The 16,424-nt window shown below is 41.5% G+C and overlaps 1 protein-coding gene across 1 annotated transcript in view; it reads left to right on the forward strand.

Annotated features, from left to right (window-relative positions):
* ECEL1 (endothelin converting enzyme like 1) overlaps window positions 1-15,459 on the forward strand; it is a 129,955-nt gene extending 114,496 nt beyond the window's left edge. The window contains exons 14-18 of the mRNA XM_056565530.1: window positions 4,181-4,305; window positions 6,733-6,798; window positions 9,510-9,605; window positions 11,876-11,952; window positions 14,128-15,459. Of these exons, the coding sequence (XP_056421505.1) occupies window positions 4,181-4,305; window positions 6,733-6,798; window positions 9,510-9,605; window positions 11,876-11,952; window positions 14,128-14,227 (464 nt within the window). The 3' untranslated portion in view covers window positions 14,228-15,459. The remainder of the gene's footprint in view (window positions 1-4,180; window positions 4,306-6,732; window positions 6,799-9,509; window positions 9,606-11,875; window positions 11,953-14,127) is intronic.
* The last annotated feature ends 965 nt before the right edge of the window (window positions 15,460-16,424 follow it).

Raw genomic sequence — 16,424 nt, forward strand, 5'->3', positions numbered from 1 at the left:
GCCACTATAAAAACCTATGGACATTGCTTCAGGTGTTGAGTAAAGATCTCTGTGAGGGACACTTAGTAGTGAACAACACCTATAAGAGTAGGACCACATATATATAATATAGAAGTAAAGCAGCACAGCAGAGAGTGTTCTGCACCTGTGCAAATTCTATTTTAATTGGAAGTTAAGAGACAGTTTTTTGGTAGGGGGTTTGTATTTTACACTAATTCTGAAAAAAAACTGTGAATAGAGGGTTTTGTCACTTTCTAGGATGTAAATCCTGTTGCTATGCCCATAATGGGAAACTTTTTTCATAGCCTGTAAAGAGCAATTGCTTTTTCACTTTCAGGCCCAAAACCTGTTGCTACTCCCAAAAGGGATATTCCTTGGACCATTTGGAAAAAGCCATTGTCTTTTTTATAAAGATACCGGCAGAGATCATTTTCATAACATTTTAAATTAAAAAGCATAAAAAATCTGCTAGAGCTGTGTGTTTTTATTCAACCTGTTAGTTACGAGTGGGTACCATCTGTTTACCCATAGTTATACATGTTGCAGTAACATTAAAGGAGTATTCCGGCTTTCTACATCTTATCCTCTATCCAAAGGATAGGGGATAAGATGTATGATTGCAGGGGTCCCGCTGCTGGGGACCCCGCAATCTCGGTGCAGCCCCCGGCATTCTGTGCCGGGCGCTGCCTCTGAGACGGGGACGTGACGTCATGGTCATACCCCCTAGTGACATCATGCCATGCCTCCTCAATTTTTGTCTATGGGAGGGGCATGGGAATAGGGGAAAGGGTACAGGTGAGTACCTAAACTAACAGCAAACAAAACCCTCCCTAAACTAAGTGTGGTCTGGGGAAGAGAAAATCCATACAAGTATGTTAAAAATATATACAAATTGTGGCAGACCTCTCTTGCCAACACGTTTAGCCCAATGGTATTATGGGCTCATCAGAGATTAGAAAGAGACCACAAAAGAGTCCATGAGGTGCTACCGTACACACTGATAGGGTACAATACTGATGTAACAATTAGATACAGTTCAGATGACATAAAAAGGTTAATAATAGTAGTCAAGGTAAACTAGTATAGTTAGATACTGGTTAGTGAATTAGTAGTTGGAAGGTTGGTCAGTAGATAGCAGTCTAGGTAGGGCAAGGAGTCAGTGTCAGTCCGTCGGTGACAGTGCAATCATAGTATAGACTCCGAGTCTATACTACTCCATCATTGCTATGTATTATCATTGATAATGCATAGCAATGATGGAGTACTATACAATATATATAAAAAAAAACATAAATAGCCACTGATACAAGTAACACAAATGCTATTTCAGGTCATTTGTTTCCAAAGGCATTCATCATAAAATATTAATTAATTCAGCTCATATTTTGGGCTCTTTTAGAAGTTATGATTGAGGCAATGGACGATGCACGAAAAAGAGTCCACAGGTGCATTGAAAAGGATTGTCCATGCAGGACGATTGCCACTGCAACAAGTCATCAAACCTATGGCAGGCTCCTAAATAAAGCACACAAGATGTCTGATGGAGATCAACTATGCCACTGGCAAGCTGACATCGGGAGCGGGAGTATCACCATGGTCGTCTGGAGCATCTGCACATGGACATGTCCTTTGTGGAGTCCCTCTTACTATCATAGTTGATCTCCATCATTATCAGACATCTTGTGTGCTCCATTTAGGACTCTGACATAGGGTTGATGACTTGTTGCAGTGGCAATCGTCCTGCATGGGCAATCCTTTTCAATGCACCTGTGGACTCTTTTTTGTGTATTGTCCATTGGTGGCTCAATCATAACGTCTTAATGAGCCAAATTAATTAGTATTTCATGAAGAATGCCTATGAAAACAAATGACCTGAAATAGCATTTGTATTACCTGTATCAGTGTCTATTTATGTTTTTTTTTATATATATATTGTATACTACTCTATCATTGCTATGCATTATCATTGCTCTATACTATGATTGCACTGTCACCGACAGACTGACACTGACTCCTTGCTCTACCCAAATTGCTATCTCCTTACCAACCTTCCAACTACTAATTTACTAACCAGTATCTAACTATACTAGTTTACCTTGACTACTATTATTAACCTTTTGTATGTCATCTGAACTGTATTGTAACACCTGCGCTCTGGCCGGACACGCAGGCCATGAGCGCTCTCTGCTTAAGACCCCCGCTGCCGGCAGGGCTGGGATTCACATCGCATGCAAATCCCAGCTCTTCACTCACCTCCCTCATCTACTGCCTCTCTATGTCCTCGCAGCCCTGGCACGCGTGCCCACGCCTCCTAGGGCACGCGCGCTGGAGCTCTTTCACTTAAAGGGCCACTGCTCTATATATCAAGTGACTACACCTGTCCCCTGTCCTTAAATATTAGCTCCTCTCTTGTTCCCTGCCGGATCTTTGTTTACCTTGTGCCATAGTGAAAGTCCTGTGTCCCTGTTACCATGTACCTGTTCCTTGCTACCTTACCTCCCTGGCACCTGTGTTACCTGCCCTGACCTACTGCTATCTTGCCACGTCCTGCCAGTCTCCTTCTGTGCCACACCACCTCCCAGCTACCTGTGTGGATGAGTCGTGCCAGTGGTAGCGACCTGGGTGCCGCCTGCCGCAGCAAGACCATCTCGCTTTGAGGCAGGCTCTGGTGAAAACCAGTGGCACCTTGGACTCCGCTCCCTGGCACGGCTCACGTCATCATCCAAACAGGCCCAGAGGATCCACCACCTGCCTTGTCCCGTTACATGTATCTAATTGTTACATCAGTATTGTACCATATCAGTGTGTACGGTAGCACCTCATGGACTCTTTTGAGGTCTCTTTCTAATCTCTGATGAACCCATAATACCATTTGGCAAAATGTGTTGGCAAGAAAGGTCTGCCACAATTTGTATATATTTTTAACATATTTGTAAGTATTTTCCCTTCCCCAGTCCACACTTAGTTTAGGGAGGGTTTTGTACTCTAGGTAGGGATAGTATTAAAGGACATCTGCAGCGGTACAAACACTTATCCCCTATCCTCAAGATAGGGGATAAATGTTTGATCGCGGGGGGTCCGAACGCTGGGGCCCCCGGCGATCTCCAGTACGGGGCAGTAGCTCTCCCGTGCAGGGGGCGTGCCAGCCGCAGCATGACGTTGCTGCCGACATGCCTCCTCTATACATCTCTATGGGAGAGGTGGGGAGGCAGCATTGTGCCTCCCCGCATCCCCCATAGAACTGTATGGGGACAGGGAGGAGACGGGGCGTCACCGTTGACCTCTAGGTCGACGCTACGTCACCATGGGCGCTAATGCCGGCGCCCCGTTAGGGAGATCGAGGGGGTTCCCAGCGGTCGGACCCCCCGCGATCAAACACTTATCCCCTATCCTGTGGATAGGGGATAAGTGTAATTGCGCTGCAGTTGTCCTTTAATGCTGTTGGTTTAGGTACTCACCTGTACCCTTTCCCCTATTCCCTCCTTCTTTGATGGTGTTGCTTCTCATATTTTGTGTATTATACACTTTCTGTGCTTATGTCCCATTATCTTATGGATTATTGAAGTAAAGGTTAAGTTTTATTCTATATGTTACCTTATTGGTGTATTCTTTATGTGATTAACAGTGTTATACACACATTTTTGGGCTATTGGTGAAGTACAGGTTCAGACAGGACTTGTTTGGTCAGAACCAAGACATTTGCCAGAGTCTGGAAAATCAGCAAAACCAAACTTTTGAAAAGTTTGCTCATCTTTAGTAAAGACTATCTGACTTAACATTTTAAAAACCAAAATGTGTCTTATGTATATTTAATGTTTTATCGGGAGTAATTTACAGCGATGAAGCATACAAAAGTCTCTACTCTCCAAGCTCAGGTTATAATCCCAATATACCTGTACTATACATCATAGAATTACTACAGTCTGTGGCTTGTCATGACTGCTGTAAATCCAGCCTTGAATATTAATAAATGCTTGGTTCCATAGCATGCAGTATTAAAACAAAAATCCAGCCTGAATACTAATAAATTATCCATCCTATAATATATAGCATGAAATAATTTGTCAGCATAAAACTTGAAAATGTTGTAAAATGTTATATTTTCCCTTTTAATTTATTTGACAGGTTTACCTTTTTTATTATGTATTTTATGAATACTTTCACTTATTCTTGCAATTAGGGGGACAATATGACTCATTTGGGAATCTTATCCATTGGTGGACTGAGGAATCCTACAGCAAATTCCTAAAGAAAGCAGAATGTATTGTAGATCTGTATGAAAACTTCACTGTGTACAACCAGCGGGTGAGCAGACCATATGTATTCACTGGAAGGTGTCAGTTTTTTGTCTTAAAAATATGGAATTATTTTAGATCAATTTAGAATCATATCAATGTTCTTTCAACCCCTTTAAGTGCTACTCCGCTGCTCAGCGCTTGGAACAAACTGTTTTGAATGCTGGAGCCGGCGACGGGAGCTTGTGATGTAATAAATCCGCCCCCTCATGATGTCACACCCCACCCACTCAATGCAAGTCTATGGGAGGCATTACATCATGAGGGGGCATGGCTATGACATAACAAGCTCCCGGCGCCAGCTCCTGCATTCAGGAACAGTTTGTTCCAAATGGTGAGCAGCGGAGTACCCCTTTAAGAGCTCAGGAACTGACCCTGAATCACAGCGGGGTTGTCCTGGCGGCTATAAGCCGTCGGGACCTGTTTCTAATGCTGGACATCACCAATTGCAGTGATGATCCACTGCAAAAGATCCTCTGCTAAATTCAGTGAATCGTGCACAGAAGGAGGGGCTCCACCCACTAATTTTATATATTCATGTCTTGGATGTGGAGTCACAGACAATGAATATGTCAATTGAAGGGGTGGAGCCCCATCCCTGCAGACGATTCACTGAATTCAGCAGAGGATCTTGTGGGGGACATATCTCAGATGTCCCAGATATCTCAGATATCTCTATCTGCTTAGATGTTATGGGTTGTTGCCCTCATGTTATGAGAGGAGGCCATTGTGTCATGTAATGGTGTTGATATCCCATCACACTATAGGTGGTGAAATCCAGTGTTTTTATGGTGGGGTGATCCAAACATTGCATGGTAGTGTTGTCCAGTCATGGTATGATGGTGTTTTTCAGTAATGGTATGGGATTTTGTCACTGTGGGATTTTGTACAACACACTGTTCCTGATTTAGCATAAATGTGTGAGAGAAAAACTAAAGAGATTTTTCTTCACGCTAAACACTATGCACTAGACATAATGCCAAGTGTAAACATTACTGATTGTGATTCAAATTTATGTATCGCACCAACAATAACAACTACTTTTATTCCATCACAATTAAAGGGGTATTCTGGTGAAAATCAAGTGTTTTTAAACTGGTTCCAGAAAGTTATACAGATTTGTAAATTAAAAAATCTTAATCCTTCCAGTACTTATTAGCTGCTGTATGCTCCATAGGAATTTGTGTAGTTCTTTTCAGTCTGACCACAGTGCTCTCTACTGACACCTCTGTCCATGTCAGGAACTGTCCGGAGCAGGAGCAAATCCATATAGCAAACCTCTCATGCTCTGGACAGTTCCTGACATAGACAGAGGTGTCAGCAGAGAGAACTGTGGTCAGACTGGAAAGAACTACACAACTTCCTATGGAGCATACAGCAGCTGATAAGTACTAGAAGGCTTCAGATTTTTAATAGTAATTAATTTACAAATCTGTATAACTTTCTCCCACCAGTTGATTTGAAAAAAAAATTTCTTCTGAGTACTCCGTTAATAATGATAATAGATAATTTTTATTAGAGAGTGTTAATGGTTCTTTAATAGGAGTTTTTTTCATGCTTTAATATGTGCGTTTTTTTTTTGTTTTTTTTAATACATTGATTTTTACGTGTAGAGGTCCCATTGACCCCAGCGAGTAAAACCACATCAAGCACTGCCATGTCAATTGTAGATGCATATTTTAAATTCCCCATTAAAATGAATGTAATGTGCATTTCTGTAAAAAAAAAAAAGACCATAAAAAAACTAGCCACATTTTTTTATTATTATTATTATCATTATGCAGCAGGATCTCCTTCAAACAAAGGACTGAAAGTCTCAGGAGATAAGAGGATGACTCCTAAGCTACAGTATCATTATTACATCTAACAAATATTACATTCCCAGCTTAGCTGCATCTCTTCCATTACAAGCTAAATAAAGTCGGTTATTAATGTTGTCCTGGGGAGTAGAGTCCATGTATATTTATGGATTATTTGTAATGCACTGTATGGCGTATCATCGTATGGTCAGATAAGGACCCATCACTTTTATACCGTGTGAAATTTTTGGCCTGCAGATCAACTGTATTATATCGGTGTTATACAATTTCAAGAACAGGCTCTCTGCTTTTTGTAACTGGGTTTTGTGTTTTTAGATCAGTAGTAGATCAGTGGTCCCCAAAGTGTGACCCTCCAAATGTTGCAAAACTGCAATTCCCAGCATGCCCGGACAGCCAAAGGCATCACTGTGATGTGTGCTGTGAAAAAAAAAAAAACGAATATTCGTAATTGCGAATGTACAGTGCTATATTCACGGATATTCGCAAGCAACCCTAGCACTGGATAGGATGTGTTGTTGCAACATATCCAGCTTGTTGCATCTTCTGGACATTCTGTGGATTTGTGAAGAGGTGTATTACTGACCTGAAACGAAATGTAACTGTGTGCTGTTTTCCAGGTAAATGGAAGGTTAACTTTAGGAGAAAATATTGCAGACATGGGTGGCCTTAAATTAGCATATCATGTAAGTATATGTTTTTTTTTAAGTTTTTTTTAAGTATAACTAACTTTAAAGTGATTTGCCATAATGTTCATTGTTTACTCCAGTGTTTGTCCTATTAACCCCTTAAGGACACAGCCCATTTTCACCTTAAGGACGGGAGCATTTTTTGCACATCTGACCACTGTCACTTTAAGCATTAATAACTCTGGGATGCTTTTATTTTTCATTCTGATTCCGAGAACGTTTTTTCATGACATATTCTACTTTATGTCAGTGGTAAATTTTTTCGATACTTGCATCATTGCTTGGTGAAAAATTCCAAGATTTGATGAAAAATTAGAAAATTTTGCATTGTTTTAACTTTGAAGCTCTCTGCTTATAAGGAAAATAGACCTTCCAAATGAATTATATATTGATTCACATATACAATATGTCTACTTTATATTTTCATCATAAAGTTGACATGTTTTACTTTTGGAAGACATCAGAGGGCTTCAAAGTTCAGCAGCAATTTTCCAATTTTTCACAAAATTTTCAAAGTCGGAATTTTTCAGGGACCAGTTCAGTTTTAGGTGTCGGACAGCCCCATTCACCCTTTTTTTCCAGGTCACTGGGTCACCAGAGACACGATTGACCCGGAATTGCCGCACATCGCCAGTCTGAATTGACCACCCCTGGGGTTTGCACAGGGTGACTGCTGAATGATTTCAGCAGGAATCCCGGTCCGGTACAGGTACGCCCTGGGTCCCTAAGTACCAAGGAGCCAGGGCGTAACCATATGCCCTGGGTCCTTAAGGGGTTAAAGGAGATCTGTAGGGATGGTCCAAACGATGGTACCCTCTGCAATCTCCTGTATGGGGCCCCGGCTCCATGCACGGGGCCCCTTCCATGTATCTCTATGGGAGAGGTGGAGATGCAGTGATTGTGCATCCCCGCTTCTCCCAAAGAGCTGTGAGGTCAACAGCATGCACATTCGCGCAGAGTTGTGGCAATGCCGGTGAAGTGAAAAAAACTGTGACCCGTAGCCGAATGTGACCTGAGCTCAGCACTCTCAGCCCTTCTCAGGGCTGATCACTGTTAGGGGTTAGGGTTGGGGTTAAAGGTTAGGATTCTGGTTAGGGTTTAGGATTAGGTGTTAGGGATTATGATTAGGGCTATGATTAGGGGTTAGGGTTAGGATTAGGGGTTAGAATTAGGGTTTGGGGTTAGGGTTAGGATTATAGGTTAGGATTGGTTGTAAGGGTTAGGATCAGGGGTAAGGGTTAGGGGTTAGGAATAGGGGTTAGCAGAAAAGTGTGTCCCTGTGCGGAGGGTCACATTCAGCTACAGAGACACAGTTTTCTTCATTACACCGGGTCCCTGTAAGGGAGATCACGGGGGGTCTTTCGGATAGGGGATAAGTGTCTAAGACTGCAGTATATCATTAATTAAACCACATGATCAATGGCGTACGCGCAAAAAATTTCCAAAGTCCAAAAAAGCGTATTTTTGGTCACTTTTATACCATTAAAAAATGAATAAAAAGTGATCAAAAAGTCCTATCAAAACAAAAATAGAACCAACAAAAACTTCAGATCACAGCGCAAAAAATTAATTCTCATACCGCCCTGCATGTGGAAAAATAAAAAAGTTATAGGGGTCAGAAGATGACATTTTTAAACGTATAAATTTTGCTGCATATAGTTAGGATTTTTTCCAGAAGTGCGACAAAATCAAACCTATATAAGTAGTTGATCATTTTAACCGTATGGACCTACAGAATAATGAAAAGGTGTCATTTTTACCGAAATATGCACTGCGTAGAAACGGAAGCCCCCAAAAGTTACAAAATTGCATTTTTTCTTCGATTTTGTCGCACAATGATTTTTTTTTCGTTTCGCCGTGAATTTTTGGGTAAAATGACTATAAGTTTCAGATCGCGGGGGGTCCGACCGCTGGGGCACCCAGCGATCTCCCGTACGGGGCCCCGGCTCTCTGGTTAGAGAGGGTGTGTTGACCACCGCACGAAGCAGCGGCCGACACACCCCCTCCATACACTGCTATGGGAGAGCCGGAAATTGCCGAAGGCAGCGCTTCGGCTCTCCCATAGCAGTGAATGGAGGGCGCGTGTCAGCCGCCGCCTCGGTCCGACCGCCCGTGATCTGAATCTTATCACATAACATTTTCAATCCCGTAGTTCTCCTTTAATGGTTTTGATTAGGTTTGGGAAAAAAAAAATTAAAATTTTTTTTCACAAAATCACACATTTGTGACTCTTTTAGGCTTTTCCTCAAAAATTGTTTGTGTTGCGCTAATATTTCTGACTTTTTCATGCCAGTTATGTAGTTGTCAAGCATTGATACATTTCCTCTATAGAGCTACACAGTGAAGTTGATTTAGGTTAGTAAATAACCCCCAATGTTTACCTAAAATTTATCAATGCTTGACAACAGCAAACTGGCATAAAAAGGCATCATTTTTGGTGTAAAACTCAGAAAAGTCCCAAATTTGTCCCAAAGTAAGCAACTGCTCAAAAATTTGTGAAAACTTATCACCAAAACAGAAACCATTCATAAATTCTTCCATTGAGTATAGAGACGAGTTTGGAAAGGACACAGCTGTAGGTGGCGTTCTCATATTGAGTTTTGCGCTAACAAGCTTATTCTGTATCTGTGTGCTCTCTTTGTTCTCTGTAACTGGGGTTTGTGTGTGAGTGCTGTCTCAGTTTACATTAAAGAATTCTTCTTTTCCAGGCTTACCAGAAGTGGGTTAGAGAAAATGGCCCAGAACGCCCATTACCTCGTCTGAAATATACACATGATCAGCTGTTTTTCATTGCGTTTGCACAGGTCAGAAACAAATACAGCTCTAGTGTATATTTTCTGCTGTCCCGCTGATATTTTGTCTTTGGTATAATTTTAGAAAAAAATGAATAAAGAAATAAATAAAAAATTGTTTAAGGGTCTATTCACACGTGCAGTATCCTCCGCATACTTGATGCTCAGGATTTGAAGCTACAAATTTGAAGCCATGTTCAGTCATTTAGTTTACTCTGCAGCAGTGACTGCCCGACCAGGACCTGCTCTTTATCTCCTAGAGGAGACATGGAATTCCACACCAATTCCTCAGGGTAGGGTAACATGTAACAAATCCACAGGGTATCCGCTGATGACCGACCCTACAAAGTGCCTCCGGCTTTATTTGCTCGTGGCAGCAATCCATCTCTACGAGCAGACAAACAGGGACGCTCCCCCTGCCCCCTGAGATAGTCCCTGTGTGTCTGCTCTAGCAGTGTAATGCAGAAATATTGCCCCCATTGTATATTATGCCCCTCACATTGTCCCCATTGTATATTATGCAACAGAGAAGAAAGCTGTCCAGCACCATCGATGTGTAGGAAAAACAATTCCGGCTTTATTGAAGCTTGCATACAAGGGTTCAGAAATACAGGATAAAAGTCTCTAACGCGCTTCACGCCATTGGCGCTTAATCGTAGAGTCTATGATTAAGCGCCAATGGCATGAAACACATTAGAGACTGCACAGCTTTCTTCTCTGTTGCATCTAAGTTGAAGCTGTGGGCGGTGCTGGTTGGTCTGAGCACAGGTGTGTGCATTAGAACAGGTGAGTTGTTACCTGCTCCTACTATACGAATTGTATATTATGCCCCTCATATTGTCCTCCATTGTATATTATGTCCCTTATATTGTTCCCCATTGAATATGTCCCTCATATCATCCACCGTTGTATTTTATGTCCCTCATATTGTCCCCATTGCATATTATGTCCCTCATATTGTCCCCATTGTATATTATGCCCCTCCCATTTCCCCCATTGTATATTATGCCCCTCATATTGTCTCCCATTGTATATTATGTCCATACACCATGAAAAAAAAAAAAAAAATACCACTTATCTCTCCATCGTTCCCCCACAGCTCCTGTCACTCCCCTCCTCTCTCAGTTTCTTGTGCGGACAGCCTCTGCAGAGCAGATTCCATGCCCACGCTGGAATGACAGGATGGAGCCGCTGGCTCCTTCTTGTCATGTCAGCAGCCACGATGCACGTTCATTACTGTGTGCGTGTTAAGGGTATGTTCACAATATGTAATTCCTTGAGCGGAATTCCGCAAACAGAATTACGTGAGGTTAACATAAACATCAGTGTGAATGGGTTTCTACGAGACCCGTTCACACCCCTGAAATTGTTCCGCGCAAAGAAAGAAAATTTTAATTCTTTGCACGGAAGTCCGTGAACACTGCATAGCCGTCAATGATGACGGTGCAGTGCCACGCGGTCCTACCGCCGGAATTCTGCGAGCAGAGATTCCGTTCATAATCCGTAGTGTGAACATACTCTTAAGGTGCACTCAGTGTTGTACTGCGGGACCAGTCGCAGAGGAAGCAATAGGGCCCGCAGTTGAAGGATTGGTTATGCCACTGCAGGGGCCATGCTGGCGTCGGTTCCAGCATGGCAGTTAGCGACAAAAGGCAGCCCTAGGGTCCGGGCCCTTACATGGGTATCGGCTGTACCTCCCTAATGGTGGCCCTGGCCATAACTCAGGAACAGGGTCATGTAGGGAAAAAAGATAAACAGCATTGGAATCAGCGTCAAACATACTATCACCCTGTAAAAGCAAGTTAGTGCAGGTGACACTACATGGCAATACATGGCTGTGTCTGCTGAACAATGGACCTATACCTTTTATTTTCACAATAGTTGCCTATGGGTGGTAATTTATAAAAGAAGCCTTTAATTTAGCTGTCAGTCAGGGCTGTACATGCTGGAGAACTTAGTTCCAGCTCTCTCCATAGCACTATCTAAGCCCCGACCCGCTTCATGTGTTCCCTCTGCTAGAGGTGGATTTCCCCTAACGACAGGCAGTGGACAACATTATGCAGTGAAGTGAGACACCTAGTGGCCAAGACTTTATTTCTAGGCTAAGGAGTTACTTTTGGTAAATAAAATGATTTACAAATATGTTAGAAACCACATAACCAATTGCATATAGGAAAGCAATGTGTGTACCCAAAAAGTTGCTTAATATATGCTCATATTTCAACATATCAACAACCAAAACCAATGGGAAAATGAGCTTGTTTTTAACATTCTTTTTACAGAACTGGTGTATTAAGAGAAGGTCACAGTCTATATACCTGCAAGTCTTGACCGATAAGCATGCTCCTGAACATTACCGGTATGACTAATACCCAATCATACGACAACTTGTAATGGATCACATGTCACTAAATGTGCCCTCTCCATCCTCACTATAATGGCAAGGATTACTCATGTTATTTTATTGCTATTTTCATCTTGTTTATCAAAATATCAGTTAGTAGTTTAAAGGACTGGTATGACTCAATTCCCAGGATAAGGCTTCATTACTTCATGCTTCCTTATTGCGGATGTATTAATAGCCGTAAATGCTCTTGTTGAGAGAGTTTGCATTATTAGCAATAGACTCAGATTCTGACTGTATCATTATTTTCTCATCCACTGGGCTAAATGTATTTGCTTCAGCCTATATATATTGTAAATCTGTTCATTGGCATTTTATATATTTACACTATTTGGCTTTTGTCATCATTGAATCATTTTAACGAAATCTCTCTATTAACATGTATGTATAGTTGCCATTTGGGAATACAAAGAATTTTAGTAAGTATTTTTAGCCAAAACCCAGAGTTAAAAACTAAAATGGTGGACATAGGCTACACAAATTATAAAAGGGTGCTACCAGTGGTAATGCAAAGCATACACAACCCAAGAGAAATTAAAAATTGGTTTAAAAGGATTAAAAAGTAAAAACTTTCCCTCTACACAACCAGAGGTGTCTTAAAACTCCTCTTCAAGAAGAGGGTTTTTTTAAAACCCTTTTTTCCCTCATTTGTTAATTGATTTTAAATTGTCTGTATGTTTTTCTTATTTATGTACATTTTTCTGTTTATTAATGAAGATTATTGTCTTTGTTACTATTAAATACAGATGAGCGCCTTTATGGTCTAAGGGCTCATTCACACGCATGGATCCGCAGCATACGAGCGGACACACTGCGATGTGCGAATCACCGTGCGCATGCGCAGTATACTCGCACGCATCGTGGCTGCTTGGCCTAGCTCAGGGAGCAGGGGGATCAGCCGCGATGCGTGCGAGTACATCGGTGACTCGCACATCCCAATGTGTCTGCTCGTAGTGGCGGATTGCCACTCCGAGCAGGCACATCTAAAGGTACACTGAAGGGTCCATGGTCAGAAGATCCACAGCGGAAAATACGCTGCTGATCTTTTCATGTGAACAAGCCCTGAAACATAAAAAAAAGGTGCTAATGTTTCCATAAAGGTGTATTCACACATAAAGGATCAGCTGCGGATTTAAAGTCGTAAAATCTGCAATTGCAGATTTTATATGGCAATTTCTTTGTATTTTTTACTGCTTTGTAAAATCTGCAACTGTGTATCCAGTGTGTTTGGATACACATTAAGGCTATTTTCACATATGGGAATGTCCGCATGGAGAATTTCTGTGCTGACATTCCCCTGAATGCATTACATGCTGGTGCAAGAACGGCTCGGGAATACACCCTCTCTTAGACAGCCATGCATTCCGTATGGAGTCCACAGAAGGAATGGACATGTACATTCGTTCTGCGGACACTGAAATTTTCATTTTAGTGCCAGATGTTTCCAGCGCAGAAATTCTGTTACGTGAACAGGGCAGCAGAATCCCATTGAAATCAGTGCTGCTGCGAATTCCAATGCTGAATTCCGCACAGAAGTTCTGGCGTGTTAACATAGCCTTACAGTTATTGGTTTGGCCTAAAAATCCTGATCAAAATACTATATGTGAATCTAGCCTTAATTTAAAAAATTGCTCAAAATGTAAAAAGTTTATATTTAAAGGGGTACTCCGCTCCCCCAGCATTCAAAACATTTTGTTCCGAACGCTTGGAGCAGACGGCGGGGTCGTGATGTCATGGCCACACCCCTCATGATGTCACATCACGCCTCCTCAATGAAAGTCTATAGACTTTCAATGAGGGGGCGTGGCATTATGTCACGAGGGGTGTGGCTGTGACATCAAGATCCCACCGCCTGTACCCAGCATTCTTAACGAATGCCAGGTTTGGCACAGAGATTGTGGGGGTCCCAGCAGCAGGACCCCCGAAGTCAGACATCTTATCCCCTATCCTTTGGATAGGGGATAAGATGTCTAGGGGCAGAGTACCCCTTAAAAAGAGCTTTCATATGATAGAGAACAATAGGATAGAATAAAAACAGCAACTTGCCCAAAGATACATCTGATTCTGTGTCTAATCATTATTGTCTTCCTGTATTCTCTCTCACTATATTCTTCATTGCTTCTGGTTTAGGGTTATGGGCAGCGTCTCCCAGTTTGAAGAGTTTGGAAGAGTGTTCCACTGTCCAAGAAATTCCCCCATGAACCCGGTTGAGAAATGTTCTGTGTGGTGATCCATGGAGGGCTTAGCAAATATTAGCTCCACCACAGCACAAATACTCCTTGTGTCTAAATCAGGAGAAGAATGTCTACGTGTGCCTTCTATACTAAGAGACAAAGGATTACTGAGCCCTTGTCACCCCTTATGTCTATGGTTCATTGAGTTCTTCACATACACAGATGATTTTCTGACATCAATACAAAATGACATGGAAAGATCTTCCCATCTCTGGAAAATAACGCTATGGATTTATTACAACAGGTGATTTGGGGCCATAAATTCCCAACAATGGTATAGTTAGAGGTAAAGATGGGATATTTTATACTCAAAATGGCCTACTAGGACATTGGGAACCTACAGTAATGGATTGTTCCTTCAGTTGGCAGCAGATGCTATGGAAATAGACAACCAACCATGAAGATTCATTACAAGTCTTTACTTTTCACGTTGGAACTGGTAGTTGGGAACAAATGAATCATTATTAATATCTGATCATATGCAAAGACTGGTTACCGAGCCTTTGGCACCCTCTATGAAGGAGTTGTTAAAGCTTTTCAGTTTATAGAGCACCTTACACCCACTACGGGTTTAAGTTTCCTACATATCCATGGATCCATACTGGATGATAACCATGGCCCAGATTTATCAAACTGCGTGAGAGAAAAAATGGAGAGATTTTCCCACAGCAACCAATCACAGCTCAGCTTACGAGCTCTGGTAAAGTGAAAGCTGAGCTGTGATTGGTTGCTGTGGGAAATTACTCTATTTTTTTCTCACACAGTTTGATTAATCTGGGCCCATATCCTTTGCATCCATAGAATGCAGGACTCCATGTCCCTTGTATCTACCATGGATAGTGTGAAGACCATTTCTCATATATAGAGAATATGTTGGTGATATGTACATACAAAAATCCTATTTTTGTTTAATTGCCAAATAAAATTTTGCTTTATAAGTCATATGTGTGAATGGTATGTTGCTGGAATGTCAACCACAGTTTTTGTAGTTACTGTACAAATTTTAAGAAGGTTAATGTAGTTATTGCCATAGTGGGAAAAATTGGTTATGTGACTATATTTTGAGTTTTATACTGATGTAACTGTTGTGCCAAGTACAATGTTTCAGTTGTTTCAGTCACCAGCATACTCCATATGTACATTAATCACAAAAAGACTGGTATTTTAAATATGATGACATACCTTTTATTTCTTAAAGGGGTACTCCACTGGAAAACATTTTTTTTTTAAATCAACTGGTGCCAGAAAGTTAAACACATCTGTAAATTACTTCTATTTAAAAATCCCAATCCTTCCAGTATTTATCAGCTGCTGTGTACTACACAGGAAGTTCTTTTCTTTTTGAATTTCCTTTCTGTCTGACCACAGTGCTCTCTGCTGACACCTCTGTCCATGTCAGGAACTGTCCAGGGCAGGAGAGGTTTGCTATGGGGATTTTCCCTACTCTGGACAGTTCCTTAAATGGACAGAGGTGTCAGCAGAGAGCCCTGTGGTCAGACAGAAAGGAAATTCAAAAAGAAAAGAGCTTTCTGTGGAGCAAAGAGCAGCTGATATGTACTGGAAGGATTAAGATTTTTAAATAGAAGTAATTTACAAATCTGTTTACATTTCTGGCACCAGTTGATTTAAAAGAAAATGTTTTCCAGTGGATTACCCCTTTAAGAATTGTAAAGTCACTATACACAACAATGAAATGTATGATATAAGTGTGCAAAAGTGCCAAATATTTTTCTTTACTTTTCAGCATGTACCATCTCCATGTCTAAAGATATCACTGCTAAATGCTGTACATTGTACAGTGATCAGCCATATTATTACAACCGACCAAGTGAATATTATCTTGCCACAATAGCACCTGTCAAGGGGTGGTATATATTAGGTAGCAAGTAAACAGTAATTTCTTCCAGTTGATGTGTTGGCAGCAGAAACATCTGGCAAGAATGGGGAGAAATGGTGGAAAAAAGCCGGTACGGTGGAGGCGCTGCTCAAGTGGTGAAATTACTGAGAAACTCAGGTGGTGCAGGATAACGATTTTTATTGAAAATATTGGGACAACGCGTTTCGGCATCTGCTGATGCCTTCCTCAGGTCCACTTAACAATTCCCAAACTCCATTAGTGTTCAATGTGAGAGAGCTGAAAGATGATCCTGTCTGACGTCTGCACCGCTGCTGGTATGTCCTGACATACCAGCA

The sequence above is a fragment of the Hyla sarda genome, chromosome 3 (genome assembly GCF_029499605.1).
Source record: "Hyla sarda isolate aHylSar1 chromosome 3, aHylSar1.hap1, whole genome shotgun sequence".
NCBI classification, from domain to species: Eukaryota; Metazoa; Chordata; class Amphibia; order Anura; family Hylidae; genus Hyla; species Hyla sarda.